A 13,287-nucleotide genomic window follows, 5' to 3' on the forward strand; every position below is an offset into this window, starting at 1 on the left:
CCTAAGACATTGGATCATCCTCCACAGTCACCGGTCTTAAACCCTATTGAACATTTGTGGGAGCATTTAGACCACCAAATCCGGAAAAGGACAATCACCAATATGGATATGCTTAAACTCGCTATAAAGGAAGAGTAGGATAAAATTTCATCTGACGTGACAAAAAAACTAGTTGAGTCGATGCCCCGAAGACTGTCTTCCGTTATCAAAGCAAAAGGGAAATCAACAAAATATTAAATCGATATAATTTTTGTAAAATATATCTCTGTACAAATACACATTACTTTGAGTAGGCGTAGAGAGAGCATTCTCGATTTATTAATCTAATTTGTTTTTGAAATTTTGGAAATTGAATAAAATTAAATAAAAAAAAAAAAAAAAGAAAGTGTGTGGTAGTTCACGGAACCCGCACGATTGAAGTGAAACTTCTTTTATCAACAAATCAATAATTTAACTATTATTTCAATATAATGCATGCAGAAGTCATGGAAAGCATGGAATGGAATTTTATTAAACAGAATTATTTATTTATTTTAATATAAAAAGAAATGAATTTATTGTACTCAATTACATTTGGTTCTCGGCATTGTCATTATCATTATTGGATTCGTTTTCCAAAAATGAAACAAGGGCTTTATGGTAACTGAAATACGTAAAAAATGATCTACATTCTAATCTATCAAGGTATCGATGAAATACTGCATCAATGGTAGTTCCGCATCTTGTTGTTGGTACTACAAATTATCACTTATCGTACAACCGGAGGATTCACTGTCACGGTGTTCAACAGTAGCTCTTAATTTTTTACGCTCCAAATACTCACGTTGCCGTTCAGCACCTGTTTTCGGTTTCCGTTTTTGTTGATTTGATGCCATATTTAACAGAAATCAATCAACAAAACAAAATATGTTTGTAAGATTTGCTCAAAACTACACACACACTCTATGACGCGTCTCGCGTTACTAATAATATTGTGTTTGGGATAACTGTCAACTGTTTCCACCGAAATGCGTTCGCAAAGTGTATGGTCTTTGGTATGGTAAACAGATTTATGATACATTATTTTGCGGCGACAGCACAGCGCGATAGCCCAGCGGCTAGCAATGTGGGCTTCCGATCCGAAATCCTTGGTTCGAATCACAAGAAAATTTTTTTTTTTTTTTTTTTTATACATTTATTTCAATTTGTTTTATGATATGTTTATGAGCAGATTTTTTTCATGGCAGAAATACACTCGGAGGTTTGCCATTGCCTGCCGAGGGGCGACCGCTATTAGAAAAATGTTTTCATTAATTTTGCTTTCACCGAGATTCGAACCAACGACCTCTCTGTGAATTCCGAATGGTGATCACGCACCAACCCACTCGGCTACGGCGGCCATCAATCAAATGTCATATTACAAATTACATTCGATAAGACGACACGCCACGCCAGTCTTTTAACAGATGGCGCTGGCATAGCGTGAGTTTTACGTAGTTTAGCGTAGTTTTACTCCTCACAGCGTTTCATCCACGCCACGCTTTTAACAGATGGCGCTGGCGTAGCGTCACATATCGATGAAACGCTATGGTTTTACTCCTCACAGCGTTTCATCCTTCGAGACAAAAGAAGTTTCACTTCAAAAAAACAAAAAACAGTGCGGTCACGTGTGTGTCAATCTGAAATAACTCTCGTTCAAGTGTAATTTTTACGTGCCAAGTTCTACGTTCATTGCAAGTGTTCTGGTATAAAGTAAGAACTACAATGGCCCCTGGGCCACCTAACTTGGGGGATAACAGGTTTGCTTTGCTTTCCTCCAGCCCCTGTTGGACGACTGCACGCATTTTATGAATCTCAGGAGCACAAGTTTCAACAAACATCTTCCATCGGAAATACTAAAGACTCAGGAAAACATTAAGAAAATGACAGATTACTTAATTAGAGCGGATCTGAGAAAATTGATTTAAACCATAAGTCTCTTTACTTAAACATCTATGTAAATATTCTTCCGTATATCCTATGAATTTACCTCTCACATAACTTAATTTCTTTAATTCATGTGTTGATAGTGCCTAATAATCGTTTCCAGAAAATTAACTCTCTAATAGCTTAACTTTTGTAGTAAAAAAATAATCTTATTAGAGTAGTGAGCCGTAAGCCCTGGCAGCTAGTGCTCCTTTTTTATTGTAAAATAATAATTTATTGTTATTTTCCATATATTAAATAAATAAATAGAAATATCTCTGTACACTTTATTTTGACGAGTAAAACATGCACTAAATTTTGTTTTTGTCTTACAAATTTTGTTGTTGTAATTTATTTTTTGTTGTTTTCTAGTAATTAGTAGAGAATCAAAAACTAATTTAAAAAACATGAACTTAAAATATATTGTTTTGTTATTAAAGGCTGAAATAAAATCCATATTATAACAAAATGCTTTGTACACTTTATTTTGACGCTCACAGTAAGTCTATCGATATTGATATATAGATGTGACAGGAGAAACAATTTATTGCTATGCTCCGCCATGTAATTCGCGAAATTCCTTTATTTCCGCGGCGTATTTACAATTTGCTTTCGGAACTCTCTGAATATGGCTGCTGAAGTTTTAAGTACTTTCTTGATTTTATCATTTATAATTTATAATCTATAAAAAAACTCATCTTGTAAAGGTTCATCCGAAAATTATTTTTAAAGGAATGTTCATCCGCAAACTGTCAGCATTTTGCCTAGAACTATCAACTATCGAAAACCATGGCCTCAACTATCGATAGTTCGGAGGCTCTACTGATTGCGTCTGTATACGATAAATTATTCACAATTTGAATCAAAAGGTTGTACGGTCTACGTGACCAGCGTGTTTCACACTTACCAGCACTGCGCGCGTAAATCAGCTGATTACAATTGTTTGTATGCTTTGTCGCATAATAGTTTGAAAATTTCGGGGAAGTCGTAAATAATGCAATTGTAGTAATATATTTTGTTGTAAATTCAACTCGAAAGATCCAAAAATGGATATCATATTGCCATATAATACGCAGAACCGGGAGCACTTCTGTAATTCTGCACTGAAAGTTGGATTTCATGAATTTGTTGCGGTGAGTTGCAAAGGTTCCCAAAATTTATGCTACTATTTTGATTTAATTGTCATTTGTTTCTTTTTCTAATTTTAACAGATTAAAATGCTGTACACTATGAAAGACTCCGATTTGGATGTGTTCCAACTGATGGGACGCGAACGGTTGGAGTTACTGTTTTATGGTTGGGAGGTATGTCAGCTGCATTGGGATGACCTGGAAAATAAGAACGTTATACCACCCTGTTTGAACACTGTCCTAAAGCAAATTGTACAATATTCACTGGACATGTGGTTTAGCAAGGAGTGGGAGGAGTGCAGACCCCACCACAAAGCTATGCTCCTTGTTTGTATTAAGCGTGCAAAAAATGTGTTGCAAAAATTACCTGGTAGCGATATCTTCAATTGGGAGTACGCACTACAATTGGGTGTCAAACCGTGGGATATACCATATTTAAATCAGTTTATGGTATGTAATAGAAATTTGGCTGAAAGTTTGAAGCAGTCGAGTGAGCATGTAGAGGCACCAGCTACAGTTGAAGGTAGATTCCTTGAGTACCTATTTGAATTTTGTGCCACAAATATTAATTTATTTAATGCTCCTTTAATAATTAGATATCCAACATCTTCAAAAGGAGGGTTTAGCTTTGCTATTATTGCGTCTCATCAAACTCTTTGACGGCGGCATTTTCGAAGGTGTTCGTAAATTATCGATGCGCATCATTGCTGCCTGGAATCATGAGTATGAACAGAGCAAGCTCGAGGCAAAACTTGCGCATCCAGAAGTGAAAAGCCAACACAAAACGTGTTTAATACTTATATGTCATATTTACTTAATGGCCATATATGAAATGGATGATATACGCGGTTTCGTTATTGATAATGTGGTGAGTATACTGGAAATTAAGGGACGTGGTAAAGGATGGTTTACTATTTTTATTTCTTTGTTTTTGCAGCTAAATAACATACGTTTTTACTATCGAAATATGATAGACTGTGCAAGCATTAAAGAAAATTCAGCGGAGCAAATGGAATACACGCCAGCCCGTTATATTGCCATAACCTGTATTAATTTGCAAATAAGTAGTAATGAGTTCATTGATGCCTTCATATACGATTCATACGACGAAAATTTCGTTAGCCTTTTTGGTGTTATATCACAATCCTATATGAGCTATTTGCTTGGTCATCAAATAATGGAAATGAATAAATTGAATGAGGACGATTTCAATAAGTGCATAGAAGATTTTAAACGTGTCATTCATTTGTACATAATTGAAAGGGAACGAAGTGAAGAGTTTATGATGAACGAATTGCACAAAAAAGAAATGAAACGCCGTAGCCACAGCTTGTCGATTACAAAAGAAAATCTTACATGTTTCTATACTAAAATGTGTAAAGGGAATCGCTTGAGCAACATTGGCAGTACGGAGCATACAGATGGTGTAAACAAACAACTTTTTGCAGCGGATGAGGAAAACGAACGTCGCGTTGATCCAGTTTTCCAAAATTTGCCAAATAACTCAGATGTGCTGAATTATGTTTATACTGTGTTGGTGAAGCGGGTAAGTGAGGTTTAGCATTTATATTTCAAAGAAATTTGCGCGCTTGGTGCATGCACTAGCATTAATTAGTACTAAATGTGAAGCACACGTGATAACCACTACACTACATACTGTAGTTTCCACGACAGTCGGTTCCACGTTACCGAAACGACCCGGATTTATATTCGGCCAGGAGTGTCACTCCGGCAGCATTCCCCGTATGTAAGTAGGGGGAATGTTTATGCTGGTACAACAACAACAACAACAACAAGTACTAAATGTATTAACAATAGGCTTTTGGAATAATAACGGGTGATCAATCATGAGGTGCTTTTTTCAATAGTTAAAAAAAAAAAAAAAAATGTAAATTATGTTCAAAACCTTTATTTATCATTTGAAAGGACATTCTTTGACATTTACTTTTTGAATATGACTTCATTCAAATGTTGGCCGCAACTACGCTTAAGGTGGTCCATTCTGAAGGTCCAATTTTCAATCACTCGTTCGAGCATTTCGACTGGTATGTCGTGAATAACACGCGTAATGTTGGCTTCCAGAGCTTCAATCGTAGCTGGTTTATCAGCATAGACCTTGGACTTCACGAATCCCCAAAGAAAAAAGTCCAAAGGTGTGATATCACAAGATCTTGGTGGCCAACTCTAAGGTCCTAAACGTGAAATCAGCTGCTCTCCGAAATGACTTCTCAATAAAGTCATTGTTTCACGAGCTGTATGGCAAGTGGCTCCGTCTTGTTGAAACCAAATGTCGTAGAGATCATTAGATTCAATTTCAGGTAGCAAAAAGTCCGATATCATGGTACGGTAGCGAGCACCATTCACAGTTACGTTGCGGCCATCATCATTTTTGAAAAAATATGGACCGATGATTCCACCAGCCCATAAACCACACCAGACCGTTGTTTTCTCTGGGTGTAAAGGTAGTTCTTGAACCTGTTCTGGTTGCTCTTCATCCCAAATACGGCAATTTTGCTTATTGACGTAACCATTGAGCCAGAAATACGCCTCATCGCTGAACAAAATTTTGCTCGAAAACAGCGGATCTTCTTCAATTTTTTCAAGAGCCCAATCAGCAAAACGGTGACGTGCAGGAAGGTCATTTGGCTTTAGTTCTTGTACGAGCTGTATTTTGTATGCTTTTAAATGAAGATCCTTCCGTAAAATTGACCAAGTTGTTCCATACGACGGTCCAAGTTGCTGAGAACGGTGCCGAGTCGATTCATCGCGGTTTTCACGTACACTCTCTGCTACTGCCGCTATATTCTCAATGCTTCTTGCTGGACGTGGTCTATTCGGTCGAGAATTATCCACCAATGAATATTCGGATTCAAATTTGTTGATGGTATGTCGAATAGTGTTTAAGGCAGGCCGATTATGTTGACCATAATGCGGTCTAAGCGCACGAAAAACATTTGTCACAGAACGCTGATTTTCATAATACAGTTGAGCAATTTGTAGACGTTGTTGCGCTGTGAGTCTTTCCATGATGAAATGCCAAACGCTGTTCAACAAATCCATGATGACAGTTTGCCACAACTCGCGCGCGATCTGTAAAAAAAACGCAAATGAAAAAAACTCCTCTTAATTGATCACCCGTTATAATACAAAGTGCACTTTTAAGCTATAAAGAACTTACCCCGAATTCTACGGTCTATATTTCTTAACTCGAAAAACAAACTAGTGAGACTCATTCGCTTGCCTTATACTCTACATAATTAAGTACTCTAACTAGTTAAGTACTTTTTAAACTATGAAGAACTTACCCCGAATCCAACGATCTATATTTCTACTGCTACGACAACAACAACATCTATATTTCTTAGCTCGAGAAGCAAACGACTGAGGTTCATTCGCTTACCACATACTTTACCATTATCTTCCTTGAATTGTGCTTTGCAACCTGTATGGCTTAAATTACTTAAGTCGCCGGTAAAGGGCATACTACGTGTTTGGGTGGCATTAAGCAGTTGAAAATATTATTAAATACAGATTATAAATATTTATTTCTTATCTATTTTCTGCGTTTCTAGACACACAGAGGCTGGTACTTCGCTAAGCTGATAGTACTGCTAAAGATTATTGGTCTGCAATTGAATGCCATTGAAACTTGGCGCTATCATCCAGGTTTAACACCTGAATTCTTACTAAACCTCGAAGTAAAACTCTCCAAACACTTTGAAGATTTGGCATTAATTTTCCAAGAACATCTTTTTATGGAACAAGAATTTTGGTTGACTGGCTTTTATTTAAATCCCTGCAAAAAGTACTATGAAACTGTAATACGTAGTGGTATGCGCGCGAATCGTCTGAGTCACCGTTTTGAAACTGGTGAAAACTACGATGATGAGGAAAGATACGATAGTAGAAGAGATCGGCGCGAAAAAGGTGACAAAGGAGAGAAAGTGAATGCTATTAATGCTAAGTACGGATTGCTTAGTTCAACTATTGATGTAAAGGAAATTGTAAAATTAGCAAACCACGATGCACCCGAGGTTGATTATGGACAATTGTGCAACGCTTTGCGGGCCTTCAAACTGCCCGAAAATACGATTAAAGATCTTCTCACTGTTATTTTTCTGCCACGAAATAAAAGTTTTGCTTGGGCTCTTAATTGGGTCGAATTGCGCAAGCGTTGCAAAAGTCTGCTAAAAGATGCCGAACAGAAACGCCACTTTATAGAGCTGAATATGGCTGAGGCAAATGATCGTCTTAAATTTTTGAAAATTGATTATGAAAAGTACAAACATCGGCCGCAGTTGGATTATGGTAGTATCGAGCAGGGCTATGAGAATACAGGCATGCCAAATTTTAGCAAAGACAGTAGCGATGAGAATGAGGATGAAGACTCGGAAGACTTTGAAGCCGATTCCGATTTGGATGAGCCGGCTAAGCATGAACGTAAGTGAAATTTAATGATCTACAACCATTTAAACCATAATGGTTTCTTCAATTTCAGCTAAGAAAACCGATCACTCGCTACTATTCGATACGTATTTCATGAGTACACGCCGTACACGAGCACGTGCTGCCGCCATGATTGCGAATGTCTTGGAAAAGGATGAAATTATGTCAAACGAAGAAAAGGAGGAGGACATAAAGAAATCAGATCAGCTAACCGAAGAAGTGAAGGAATCAGTTTGTGATACTAGTGAAGCTGGCACAGCCACAATAAATGAGACGAAACGTGATTTTAACGAAATTCTAAATGAACGCAAAGTGTTCAGCAATAGTACCAGCGGTTTCAATCCATTTCCAGATATTTGGAGTTTAAATGGGCAAGAATTGAAAACCATAGAGAATAATGTACCTCATTTGGAGACTAGCACCTTGTTCAATAAGTCCGCCAAGTTAGAAGTATTGAAAACGAATAGCATCAAACTACTTAACGAGCAGAGATTAAAGTATAAAATGTTAGAAGAGAGGCGTCAACAAATAAGGAACGCGGAAGCTATTATGCGAGCTGAGGAAGCTCAGAAGCTTGGAAAGAACAAAGAGACTGGCAAGGAAGGAAGTATGCAGGAAAGTAGGTATACATTTAATTAAATTTTTATTTTCATTATATACTTTTTTGTTTTTTACTGTAACATCATACAACACTCCACGAAAAATTTGCGCGACTTTATCAACGCCCTAAGGCAAAACATCAATATCTCTTATTTTAAGCCGTAAGAGATGATACTGCAATCATAATTGGTGTACTGAAGTTTAGGAATTAAAACCTCTGTTGTTTTAGATTAATGCAGTAAAGAAGTCACTGCTTTTTTGGTATGACGATGGTAGGTGTTATGCAGGGGTTCTTTACAGAGTGGATTTGCTCAACGGATTGATGTTATCGTTATGCTCCCAGTTAATGGAGGGTATTACAGCAGGGACTAATCCAACAGACATCTGCTGAAACCCAGTAGCTTCGTAGACATGACAGAAGCCATATCTTCGAACACACTGGCGTAGTTTCGATATAAAGGGTTTTCCAATAACAGGTGTAATTTTGAATAGCCGCTATTTCGGTAGATGCCACTTTTGAAACTGTTATTTTTTGATATTTGACAAGTAGAAACTACGCCATTAATAAAAATGGTGATAATTTGGCAGAGACGGTTCGTAAAACTCGAACATTTTTGGGTCATCGTGAAGCACCTTGTCGGACCGCAATACAGAAATTGTTGAAAAAAATGCGAGGTGTTGGAACAAGTTAGTGATGTGAAGAATAAAACCCGTGCACGTCGCTCAAGAACAGCCAAAAATATTGCTGTTGTAGCCGAAAGTGTTGAAGAAAACCCAGGTTTGTCCATTCCTCATCGTTCTTTGGAATTAGGCATTCCACAAACGTCACTACGCCATACTTTGCCTAAACATTTGGGTCTTAAGGCTTATAAAGTCTAGTTAACACAAGAACTCAAGCCGGCCAATCATTAACAACGTCGTGTCTTTGCTGATTGGGTCGTTGAAATGCATGAAATCCTCTTGAGTGATGAGGCCCATTTCCACTTCGGTGGTTTCGTCAACAAAATCTGGGGCTCAGAAAATCCAAAAGTTATTGTTCAAAAGCCTCTCTATCCTCAACGTGTGACTGTTTGGTGCAGTTTATGGTACGGCGAAGTCATTGGACCTTACTTTTTCGAAAATGAAGCTGGAGCAAGAGTTAAAGATGAATGGATTGAGCTATCGAGAGATGATTAACGATTTTTTATGTCCGGAATTGGACGATATTGATCTGGACAACGTTTGTTTTCAACAAGTCGGCGCTACGTGCGACACAAGCAACGGAACCATTGATCTTAACATTGAATAACACCTCTTATTGGAAAAGCCTATATATTCGAAAATGTCTGATGTCGATAGCATATCGAAAAGCCTTGAACGAAATGCATAAGGTGCCATTACTAACTCATTGGCGTTAACACTATTTGCTATCGGGTGTGAGAAAAATGAGAGACACGTAAGGAAATGAGCGATACCGATGCACAAGCGCACGAAGATCTTGAGATACTGATATGCTCGTATAGCAGAAGCTTTCGAAAATCCGACCCAAAACCATGACAGCTTAAATAAGGTTTCGAGAAATGCTTGTAAGAATAAGAGCAGAAATCGGAAGTTAGCAGCGACATCAAGAACTAGTGGACGGCAAAGAAATGCCAACTTTAACACTGAAATCAACCATAGCCCAAGCCACATAGGGCTGTGCAGGCAAAGTGCAAACCTGCAATAAATCTGAATCTGACCCTAGCCCAGCAGTCAATTGAACAAGAGCTCATAACGAACTAAAAACGAACGAAGAAAATCTTTGTGAAATATTTATGAAAAGATCTGCGAACTGATTCTCATTTATTATTATAAATTTGATGAAACTATGAGGTGTACGAACTTTGCGACAAAATGGAATTAAAAAAAAGAGTTAAATCACAATTCTTCGAACATGCCACTCGTCCATATCGAAAATAATTTGTCAAAAAAAAAAATCCATTTAGAACAAAATCAGGGAACCTGAGGGATTTGAATCATATTCATCTGAGTCTAAAGCCATCCCCATAGCAGTCGAGTGTAAGTTACGGAAACAAACCAGATTTATATCCAGTCAAGTGCAGTTACTTTAGCACCATTATCCATTAATGCTGTTAGAATACTAATAACTGCAAGGCTTTTTAAAATTAATTTTCGCTTTCTATGCTTTCACGAATTATGCAATTTATTTATTTTAGTTTGAATCATTATGTCTAAATATTGTTTTTATGAATTATTGCAGCTTCAGCTTCCGCAGACACAAATAAGGACAAATCAGAGTCAATTACCGATTTGGAAATGGTATACCTTTGAAATTTCTAATAACTCATTTCAAATTTATTATTATTATTATTATTATTTAAAGCATGAAGATGAAAGCGACGTCTCTACAACTGCGCGTCGCGACAGTGACGAAGTAAATGACTTAAGTAAAGACGAACAAATGGAACAAAGCGAGGATGTACTCATCGCTACAGACAAAGAGCGCCAAAGCCCTGAAAAGGCGAAAAATCATGCAGTCGCCAAAAATGAATCGAATTTATCCAAAGTCACGTGCGTTAAAAATGAAAAGAATTCGAATAATGATAAGGGCGGAACGACTGCAAGTACAGCACAGAACGAATCGCACCCAACAGAACAAGAGGATCTACTAAAACTTTGCATGGCAAAGAAATTGCGTGTTAGATTGCGCAGATTGACAGTCGCAGATGTGCAAAAATTACGACAGCCAAGTGTGCGTTTGCAGCGCATGAATTTGCAGGAGGTAGCTAATCAGATGGGGAAGCCGCGGCGTGCTGAAAGGAAAGGTACATTCATATAAAATGCCGTTTTACTTTCAACTTATTTTCATATTTTGCATGCATTACTTGCACCTCTTTCAGTCTACATTGATTTGGATGAAACATCAAAGTCCAGCAATAACTCATTTTGTGGTGAACGCACCTTAACAGATACGCTAAAACGACGCTTATACTCCTCCGAGTCGTCTACAGAGTCGGACGAATTCAACAAAAGACGGCGTGGGGGTCGGGCAATTCGCGGCAGAGGTCTCTCGAGTGGACACGTACGAACTCAACGTGGTGGACAATTGAAGAGCTTAAAGGTGACGCCACGCAGTGCAAGTGGCTTGAAATTTCGGATCTCAACCAGCGAAATATCAAGTAGTGGTGGCGCCAACGCAATCACAAATGCCAATATGGCTGGTGTAAAAGCCAATAGCTTGCCCGTTATTGATTATATACAAATCTCTTCCTCGTCATCGTCAGACGAGTTGGAGCCTTACAGTCAATTAGACGTGGTGCGAGAGGAAGAGAAAATGGATGTAGCAATCGATCCACTATATGAGGAGGAAATACCTATATTTAGACTTTAGTTGAAATGAGTGAAGACATCATGGTAGTGAATAAATATTATTTATGGAAATAATAAAACGTTCACGTTGCGTCATAAACACCAGCTTAACGTTTTGTGTTTATGAAAAACTATCAAGTGCTCCCTTTGGGGTGTTTAGAAAGTTCAGAATACAATTTAACATTTGTTTGTTTACTTGCTCTTATTCGCATTCTCCTTATATATTTTTGGGAAAATGCCTCCGAATGCTAATAGTACATATTTACAAACGATACATAAATACGTAGAATTGGATGCTTGTGCGAGAAGTAAATATTATATTTATTGGCGACGTTGTGGTTTTACTTGAATTATATTTGTTGTCATATGAGAGCGAACTGTCGAACCATCAAAACTGTGGTAAATTTTTGACAAAAGAGTAAAAGGTTTGAGATAACAACACCAAATAAGAGTGGACTTGTATGTAATACTCTGAGCTTATAAGTAGTGGACCCGTAACGGGTAATCTTCGTCTACTCGACGCACATTGTTGCTCTTTTAATTTCTCATATTGGACTCTCCTTTTTCTTTTTTTTTTAAGTTTTATTGTTATTAAAAGTAGTGTGGCGCAACGTGAACGAAATATAAGACGTATGATACATTTTCTAAGTATTTTTTTAACATTTACTATTAAGCTAAGCGATTTTGGTTTGTAAAACTAAAGATGAAAGTATATGGAAGAAATGGAATGCGTATCATGCATATACATATACTATTTATAAAAATTTGAATAAAATATATTTGAATTCTTTTCCAATAATACACAATAGACAAAAACTCGTCTTTGCCCAAGCCATTTCATATCTGACAAGCCGTTCGACGCGCGTTCGAACAAAAGCCTAAATTTTTTGTGTTTCTGGTAGTGTATGGCAAAATTGCCTCATAAATAAATAAACAAAATTTCCATACAGTGAGTGCATCAAAGAGAGTGAAAATGGACGACGAATAGCCATTTATACTAGAGTTCATAGAAATAATAGCGCACTGTGTTTTAAAACTATAGCACAGGGACTTGTGTAAGAGTTTTAACAATTTATTTGTTTTTCAGTTAATTGTAAGAGTTTGTTTTTAAGAAAATATGGTTCATTCGTACAAAAACATACAAATATAATTTAAAACTTTGTGCCAATTGCAAAAAAAAAAATTCACAATTTCACACTTTTCAATTAGAATTTTTAGAAAAATTCCGGGTATGCATCTTTATTGTCTATTAAATTTGGGTATAATGAAGTATAGATACTAAAAAAAAACTTTTGCATGCTATTAGTCCACAGAACTTACCTTTTTTTTGTTATTTCTTTTTTATTTAATTTAATTTTTTTTTTTTTTAATTTTAGTTTTATTTTTTTTTAATTTTAGTTTTATTTTTTTTTTTTAATTTTAGTTTTATTTTTTTTTTTAATTTTAGTTTTATTTTTTTTTTTAATTTTAGTTTTATTTTTTTTTTTAATTTTATTAATTTTATTTTGGTTGGTTGGTTGGTTTAAGGGTGACCCCGCATCGGAGTGCCACATAGACCGCAAGTTGGGTCCGTTGTGTTGCCCTGGAGCTCATTATGTTACATGATTTCCCCACCTAACCGAGATTTTTATTGTGGATTTTGGTCAAAGATATTAATTCGTTTCGAGAATTTGATGAGAGATTCGATTTTCAGGTTCGAGAGTACTGAAAGATTGTCAATTGTTGGAGAGCCAAGAAGAGCGAGGCGACTTCTGGCTAGACCGGGACAACTGCACAGCAAATGTCTGCTCGATACTTCCTCATCTTCGTCCTCACAGTA

General features: G+C 36.8%; 1 protein-coding gene across 1 annotated transcript; it reads left to right on the forward strand.

Annotated features, from left to right (window-relative positions):
- Positions 1–2,904: 2,904 nt before the first annotated feature.
- LOC129241941 (uncharacterized) lies at positions 2,905–12,348 on the forward strand. Its single transcript, XM_054878491.1, has 10 exons — positions 2,905–3,077; positions 3,156–3,597; positions 3,671–3,942; positions 4,012–4,620; positions 6,647–7,514; positions 7,573–8,139; positions 10,360–10,418; positions 10,483–10,638; positions 10,735–10,924; positions 11,000–12,348. The coding sequence occupies exons 1-10, from the start codon at positions 2,991–2,993 to the stop codon at positions 11,488–11,490; spliced, it is 3,741 nt and encodes a 1,246-aa protein (XP_054734466.1). The 5' UTR covers positions 2,905–2,990; the 3' UTR covers positions 11,491–12,348.
- The last annotated feature ends 939 nt before the right edge of the window (positions 12,349–13,287 follow it).

The sequence above is a fragment of the Anastrepha obliqua genome, chromosome 3 (assembly GCF_027943255.1).
Source record: "Anastrepha obliqua isolate idAnaObli1 chromosome 3, idAnaObli1_1.0, whole genome shotgun sequence".
NCBI classification, from domain to species: domain Eukaryota; kingdom Metazoa; phylum Arthropoda; class Insecta; order Diptera; family Tephritidae; genus Anastrepha; species Anastrepha obliqua.

Excerpts from the sequence above, each read along its gene's own strand:
- LOC129241941 (XM_054878491.1), top strand. The coding sequence starts at position 2,991 with ATGGATATCATATTGCCATATAATACGCAGAACCGGGAGCACTTCTGT. Across the intron at positions 3,598-3,670 it reads GGCACCAGCTACAGTTGAAG|ATATCCAACATCTTCAAAAG; the intron begins GTAGATTCCTTG and ends TTTAATAATTAG. Across the intron at positions 10,419-10,482 it reads CAATTACCGATTTGGAAATG|CATGAAGATGAAAGCGACGT; the intron begins GTATACCTTTGA and ends TATTATTTAAAG.